At 49.2% G+C, this 8,048-nt stretch overlaps 1 protein-coding gene across 1 annotated transcript; it reads right to left on the reverse strand.

Moving 5' to 3' along the window:
• Nucleotides 1-216: 216 nt before the first annotated feature.
• On the reverse strand, nt 217-7,135 carry CRABP1 (cellular retinoic acid binding protein 1). Its single transcript, XM_053594287.1, has 4 exons — nt 6,969-7,135; nt 6,299-6,477; nt 3,975-4,088; nt 217-512 (listed from the first exon to the last, which is right to left on the reverse strand). Exons 1-4 carry the CDS (start codon nt 7,036-7,038, stop codon nt 462-464), a joined length of 414 nt encoding a protein of 137 aa, XP_053450262.1. The 5' UTR covers nt 7,039-7,135; the 3' UTR covers nt 217-461.
• Nucleotides 7,136-8,048: the final 913 nt, after the last annotated feature.

Raw genomic sequence — 8,048 nt, forward strand, 5'->3', positions numbered from 1 at the left:
TCTTTCCTTCTGGGAACCACCCAAACCAACCAACCCAATTAAAAAACCACACTGTGAGGTCTAATCACAGTGGACTTACAGTCTGGATCCAGCTTGAAGCTGCTGATGTACAATCAGGGCACCAAAGCCGGTGCAGTGCGAGGGATAGCAGGTACACACCAACTCTTGGGTTGAAATTGAAGAGCCAGTTCAAAAAAGGACAAAGCCATGAGATGTGTCCAACCAGTTTAATGACTGACAAATGCGTGCAAATGCCAAACTATGGAGCACCAGGAATACAAGAGGCACAAAGGGCTGGGAGTGGGGGTGGAGGGTTGGGAGATACTACAACACTGTCATTGGGAAATGGAATCATCTAATATTGATAGAGGGAAGGGGTGTCCAATGGTGGCTCAGACCTATGACATATTCCTTGGGGGAGCCTACATCCCTTACTGACAGTAGGAGCAAGCCAGCTGCCTTTACTCCCGAACATAAATTCTCGTGCAGACCACGTCATCGGCGCCAAACGTCTGTAGAAAAGGGGAAAAGGAAAACCAATCATTGCAGATGCCTGTGCAAAAATGTTTAAAGCATATCACTAATAAGGCCACTTACTGCCCTGTTAAAAAACTCTTTGTAACAGACATTCAATTTCCTGTGCTGTGTGCTTATGGTAAGTGCAAAAGAGTTCCTTCCCCCCCCCTTCCTCAAGCTCCTTATTGGCAGAGAGGCCCCTGGGGTATAGAATTATGTTATATACAGTTTTCCTTTGCTCCTGGAACCTGTGAATGCTGACATAAGAGATGCTAGGAGCTTTGGTTTTGAAATTAAACTGAAAGAGGGAGAATGCCACTTTGGACGTTCCAGCTGCCCAAAATGGAACTGGTTTAGGAAAAGCTGTTCTCTGAGACCTTTCCCTAAAGCTTTTCTTTTCAATGACTTCAAGAGAGTAAGGGGGTTGGGCAGCTGGAGTTGTGGAGTCCAGTGCTGACCAGCCAGGTGGGATTGCTTTGAAAGAGTAGAACTGCTTTCCAGGAAGCAGCCGTCTAGTTGGGGAGACAGCCTGAAATGTTGTATAAGTGACACTTGAGTCACTTGCAATCTAGAAAATTGTTTTCAGCTGCCAAAGCATAATGCTGGCAACCAGAGCTAGTCCTGCGACCCCCAGCTGTGTAAGCTGAGGCAAGTGTCTTCTCTTGGCACAACAGGGATGGGGCAGGCAGGGCTGTTGTTGAGGAGAGGGTGGTATTGAACAAGGTGATCCCAAAGGCTCTTTCCAGCTAAAATTCTATGGCTCTTTGTTCATTTGCTCCATCATTCCATTGATGGAGGAGGTTTTTTCTTCTGGCCCCTGAAATGATATTGCCCATAAGTCAGCTATCTCAGCTTTCCCTAAAGCAGCAATTACTCACAGGTCTTTCCTGGGTATCTCACAGACAGCTAGACAGGGAAAGGAGTGTATATGTTAAAAACCAAAATTCCCAGTCCTCTAGACCTGGTGTGGTATGTTCGTTTGCAGGTGTACACCTATCTGCTGGAGCAGAGGCTCTCAACCTTCCTAATGCCGCAACGTATTTTCATTGTTAAAAAGGGGTCGCAACCCATAGGTTGAGAACTGCTGTGCTGGAGGGTCTTTATCTTCAGATTCTCAAAGTGGCCTGAGATTTAAGAGAGGTCAAAACCATTGGAACTAAGAGTTTAGCTGTCCTAGGATCTTTATATTCTTACCCCTAGAACCCTTAGTAGGTCGTGAGATGCTCTCAGAGAACATTTGCAAAAACATTACCCCAACTCCTCTGCTCCAAGGAAATCCTTCTAGTCCTTAGAGATTATTAGGAAGCAAATGTTCATCACTAGCTTCTTTTCATACTAGGGGTCTCCTGACCAGATTAGCACAGCCATGCCTGCTTCTGGACACCTCTGTGTTCTGTTCCTTCTTTTTTTTTCAATGAGAAATGCAGGTCATTCTGTGCTCTGGGAGTGTGTGTGGAGTGGAATTCCCATCATAAAACCATCTCTCAGCTATTTAGGCCCCCTAGGACCATGTTAGTTTTCCACAACTCTTTGAGCTCTATAGCCAAAGGCTGGCAAATGGAATGCCAGAGTTTGGGGACTTGACTCTTTACCCTGCAGTAACTACTCTAGCTATATGACAGCTGTCCCAGGCTAACAAACGGCCCCATGACATGAGAAGAAATCACTGCCATTTCCAACCGCATTTGAAGTGGCTGTCTCAGCCTGCAAAGTATGCTTAGAGGTTTCTGAAGGAAACTCTCCATAGAATATTCCAGCGTGGTTTGAGGGAGTATGCTCAATTTTCAAAGGAAAGCAACTTACAGGCTGAGGGCAATATACTATTGGCAGTGGGAGAGCTTCTTTCAACTTAGCTAGAATAATTTGCCTCTTGTTATATGGAGGCTGCATCGCACTACGTTTTAGATTTATTAATGATAATAACCCTTGAAATAAAAGCCCACATTTCAGATCCCAAATGCCAAGAATTCATGGTCCCTTAGAGGCTTGTATATATGTTTGCTGAGCCAGGGAAGGATGCGCGGGTGGAGCTGTGGAGGAGGTGGGGATTGGAAAAGGTGGAATGCTTCTTGCAGAATTTGGCCTGTGACTTTGGCTGCTCATATACCATAGAGGTTAATGAAAATCACACCTTTTCAGAGCCCACTTAACCCTCAGCTATACCCAAGGACTCTAAAATCATCTCCCTCTTTTTTTGTCTCTGGGTCCAGTAAAGCACATGCACCTTTCTCCCTAAATTTCCATGTCTCAGCCTCAAATTGCCCTTCAACCTCATCAAGTATCCCTTCCCTGGAAACAACATTAACCACGTTGCAAATTAAGCCAGTCCTTTCTCTAACAAAGGAGAAAGTATGTGAAATCATCCCAGGGAAAGGCAACAAGAGAGATCAAGCAACCTTAGTTCAAGTAAGAGAGAAAGCTCAATTTAGGGTCTTCTCACAGAATAAACATGTAATTTCAGGGCCGAGAGGGACCTCAGAGATCAGACCTCAGTTCAACCTCTCATTTTACAGCAGGGGACATGGAGCTTAGGAAGAGAAGAGAGGGGAGGTTGTCAAGGTCACATAGGGAGCCCCTTCCTAGCACATCTTAGTCTTAGTCTCCCCACATTTCAGGGTGACACGTCACTAAGACGAGGCAGATGGTAATCAAACTCCTGATGGAGAACAAAGGATATAATTTCCCAGCTACCCCAAAGAGCTTTTCCCTTTGTAGTCTGGTGGGGAGGCGGGGGAGGTAGTTGCTAGGAAAGCTTGGTCAGTTCTGAAACACAAAAGGAGGGTAAGGTGGGGGTTGTCCTGTCTTCCTTCCTTCTTCCACCTAAGAAAATGGAAGGAGGTATATGATTAATCTATAAAGGTTTCTAACTTGGCCTCACCAAGTAAGTTTTGTTTGTAAGGAAGAGCCCACCTTTTTTCAGTTCTAAAGGGCTCACCCTCTCCACATTGTTTTTCTGACACTTCGCAAATTAGCATTAGTTGCCTGGCTCCTGAAGGCCATTGGAGTTTGTAAATTAGAGGTAAAAATGTTTTCTAAGGCAATGAATTCTGACATGATAAAAATTTCTGAAACCATTACCAGCCAGCAAAATGGAGAAAGAGAAGGAAAAAAAAATCCTTTCAGCAGTGTGAGCCTGGGGACCTCACAGAGCCTGAGCATTCGGAGCTGGCTGGAGGGAAGGTTGGCTAAAAGCAGGTCACTGCCGCAGGGATGTAGCCCTTTGGATAGTGGCAGGCAGCCCCCTGTTCTGCCCTCTGAGCCACTCCCCTTTCCTGCCAACCATTTAACAATGATTTCCTCTGACCTAAACTGTCATGTCGGGTTTTCTGCTCAAATTTTAATCTAAGGCAAATGGCTTCTTTCTCTGAGTGGATGAGGGAGAATAATGTGGTTGTGTGGTCCACCTCAGGCACCATCTGGGAAACGTCAGGATTGTCTTAGGGTCACAGGGGTCTCACCAGGATAAGCTCGTCATTGGCCAGCTCACGGGTCCAATAGGTTTTGGGGCCTTCCCCTTCAAGAAGAGTTTGTGTGCAGTGTATCTTGTTCTCATTCTCCCAAGTGGCTAAACTCTGTGGGCAGGAAAACCATTAGTGACATTAATTACAGTCACAGCAGCAAGAGCAGAGACAACAATGAGCACCAGAGAATAACTGCTGTGCAACACAGCAACACATGGTCCTTGTCAGCAAGTCACAGAATCTTCTTTGCTGAGTTTTATAAAACCCAAATTCAGAGTGTTAGTCATGGATTTTATAGAGTATAAATACACCTCCTCTCTCTCACATACACACACACCAAAGCAACAAAGCCTTAAGCATGCTTTATATCTCTATGTATAAAATTAAGAGCATGTCACAATTCCTTTATGTAAAAATGGACTATCCTTTGAGATGATTTGGATTTTAAAGGCAAGAACCTTCACATCAGAACCATAAAGTTTTAGAACAGTTAAGACACGATGTTTGGGGCACACACCTGTAATCCTAGCACTCGGGGAGGCTGAGGTGGGTAGATTGCTTGAGCTCAGGAGTTCAAGACCAGCCTGAGCAAGAGTGAAACCCCCATTTCTACTAAGAATAGAAAAACTAGCCAGGCATAGTGGCCCACGCCTGTAGTTCCAGGTACTCAGAAGGCTGAGGCAAGAAGATTGCTCAAGCTTAAGAATTTGAGGTTGCTATGAGCCATGGCACTATACTCAGGGTGACAGAGGGGGAAAAAAAGAGAAGATGTTTATAGCCACATCTGTCATCTGCAGATCAGGAGTGTGATTCCCTGCATCTTGGGTTAAGAATGTCCTATCTGTTTGTACTCCTCATCTGATGCAGTCCTGCTATTATAGACCTGGGTGTTTCTGGCTCTGAGAATTAAAATACTTCCATTTTCCAGGTTATGCCCTGCTAGAAAAAATTGTTGGAAAAAAAAAAAAAGCAGTCTAAAGGGTCATCATGCTATTGGAGCCGGGAGGCAAAAGAAGGGATTCCCTGCAGTTTCCCCCATGGTCTGCACAAAGAGTAGTGTGGGACAGCTGCGCTAGGGGGTGGGAGACAGTACTGAATGTGCAGATAATCATTTTTTAAATTACACATGGGACACATTCATTAGGCAAGGGGTAGGAGGAATGGAATAAATAAAGCCCCACTCTCCAGGCTGTTGTGGGAACCTTTTTTTAAAATCAGAATTACCGTCCTTGGCAGTAGCTATCATTGGGTGTCCCTAAATTGAGCCCGGCCCAATTGTCAAGCCTTTTCCCTTAGGTTCCCAGCCCTTCACTGTTGCTTGTCCTGCTCCTTTGTTTTTACAAATAGTGCCATGACTTGGGCCTGGGATCCCACTAGTTCCCCAATTCGGGGGGCTAAAGATTGCCTCCCCCGTCAGCCTGCTCCTAGGGGAGTTTCCTCATCTTTCTCCCACTGCCCAGAGTCCCAGTCTGGGATCAGACCAGGCACTGTTCCACTCAGTAAAGGTGAAAGAAACAATTTACCATTCTCTGGAATGTTATGACTTTTTTTAATATTAGAGAAAGGGAGGGAGACATTCTGTCAGTTTTTAAATAAGTAGTAGCTGCCCCGATTATTTTCCACCTGCTTAACCAAACGCAATTTTTGCCCATGCATAAAAGGAAGGTACAACCCCTTGTTTCAGTCCACTCGTTCATACCTGGGGCCGACGTACGGAGAAATAAGAAACTCTTGCCCTTGAGGACTAAGAGAGGGCGCTTAGTCCATTTTCCCTGCCAGAACCCGCGCTGCTTTTGGAAAGATTCTGCAGTTCCTTTAGGGCGGGCAGGGAGAGGTGCTGGGAGCCACTGGGACTGCTGAAACTGGATCCCGAGCGTTCCCAGGCGGCTCAGAGACACCGAGAGCGGGAAACTAGGCGCTGCCGCTCTACCTGCGACAGGAAACGCGGCAGCGCTGCGGGCGGGGAAGTCGGAGGCCCGGCAACCTCCACCTTCCTTGCCGCCGGCGCTCCACGCCTAAAACCGCTGCAAAAGCCGCCGCTGGAAACGCCGCCGCGCAGTGCATAGCCCGCGCTTGAAGCGCGGCTGTTAGCAACTTCGCATGGGGATGAGGTTGAAATGGAATGAGGATAGGGCTTCCTCCCAGCTGCCCGGGCAGCCTAGTTGCACAAACCCTTTCTGCAAACAGCCTGTGCACAAGCCCCCTGCAAGGAAAGCGCGCCACAGACTGCAAAGGGAGACAGACGTAGGTTCCTTCAGCTGCAGTGGGTCGTGGGCAGAGAGCGGGGGCTTGGGAACGCTGCACGGGCTCTGGGGCCTCACCCTGCACTTGCGTCCGTCCACTGTCTCCTCCTCAAAGCCTTCTCCGACCTTGAAGTTGATCTCAGTGGTGCGCACCGTGGTAGATGTCTTGATGTAGAACTGATCCCCGTCCTGCCGGATCTCCACGTGCGGCTTGGAGGCAGCCGCCACCGCCACTTTCCTCAGCATGGCGTTCACACCTGCACAGAGTGCACCACAGGCTCAGGTCACAGGGCCTCGTCACCCGCCTGTTGTCTAGGGCGCGTCACATACCCTCTGATTTTAGACAGGGCTCTTAAAAATAGATTCATTCGTCTCTGCCCTCGCCCTGGTTTTTGAGATGAGAAACTGAGGCTCAAAGAGGGTAAGGGGTTTCCCCCAGTTGTAGTAAATTTGTGGCAAAGCCTGGTCTCAAATTGGGTTCCAAAATTTAAAGTCCCTGACCCTCTTTGCGGTCCAGTAATCTCTCCTCGCTATGGTCTATCACGAGATAAATGCCGAACTGTCGAGGAAGGAGCCAAACGCGCAGCAAGCGCTCGCTGAACGTGTGGGCCCCGGATAGGAGACCCAGCGATCTGTCGTCTAGAGGACTCCTTCTTGCCCGGGGCTTCCCCAACGTCTACACCCTCCCAGACCTGGTCATCTCTGGGCCGCTTCTCCTAGCAGGGGCACGCCTTGCGCACCAGCTTACCTAGAGCCTTGAGTAGCTCGTCGAAGTTTTCGCTGCTGCGCATCTTCCAGGTGCCGGCGAAGTTGGGCATGGTGGTGGTGGCGGCGGCGGGAAGACGGCTGCAGGCACAGACAGCGGAGGCGCAGCGGGGACACGCTGAGCTTGCAAGGCGGAGACTGGCGCTCTGCGCCCAGCGCCACAAGCCTTGAATAGCCGGGAGAGCGCCCCCCACCGCGCCGGGCGCTGCTCCGCCCCGCCCCGCCGGCCCCGCCCCCCACGGCCCCCACCCGGAGTACGCTCTGCTCTCCGCCCAACCGTGCCCCCACGCTACTGCTGCGGTTTTCGCCTCTAGTGGTGCAGGCCTGGCACTCGCTCGCCAGCTGGGGACATCTCCGCCACCCTCAGGCCACACACCTCCTGCTTTTAAATGGGTGGTGGACGAGGGTTAGGGGAAGCAAGATGGGCCAGGAGAGGATAACCATGGAAGCTGGGGGGTGGGGAGGAGGACTTGGGCTGTCATTATGCCATTCTCTCCACTTTTGTATACGTTTGAAAATATCCGTAATATAAAGTGGTAGTGGGACCATGGGGATAGGAGCCGCTCATTTTTCACTCCCAGTCATGCCTACTGAGTGTGTCAGCCAGTCCCCTCTCTTCCCAGTCTGGGATCTTAGTATGCACTCCTCCAAGCTTCCACACACCCACACGCACCCACAGGATCAAGGGGAGGGAGTGCCAGGTAAGCCCCACTTCCCATCAGCACAGCCCTGGCACTGCTGCCTGGAAGTGGGCTTCAGCCCTTGTGGGGCAGGAGACAGCCCAGGCCACCACCCCTTTGACAGACTGAAGGTTGGGCTGGGAGAGGTGGACTGAATGAGCTACAGTCCCCAGGTCGGTGCCATGAGTTTTGCAGAAAGCGAGGCTTTGAATTCTGCTGTCCTCTCTCCCTGGAATGTCCTTTTCATCATCAGGTCAATAAAACCTTACCTATTCACCAAAGCCCATCTTTATGTTGTCTCTTGTGAAATTCAGTTCCCTAATCAATGGCGATTATTTTTCTCTGAATTCACAGGATACTGCTTTGGTCCTGCTCTTGTACAA

This window comes from Nycticebus coucang, chromosome 6 (genome assembly GCF_027406575.1).
Source record: "Nycticebus coucang isolate mNycCou1 chromosome 6, mNycCou1.pri, whole genome shotgun sequence".
NCBI lineage: Eukaryota > Metazoa > Chordata > Mammalia > Primates > Lorisidae > Nycticebus > Nycticebus coucang.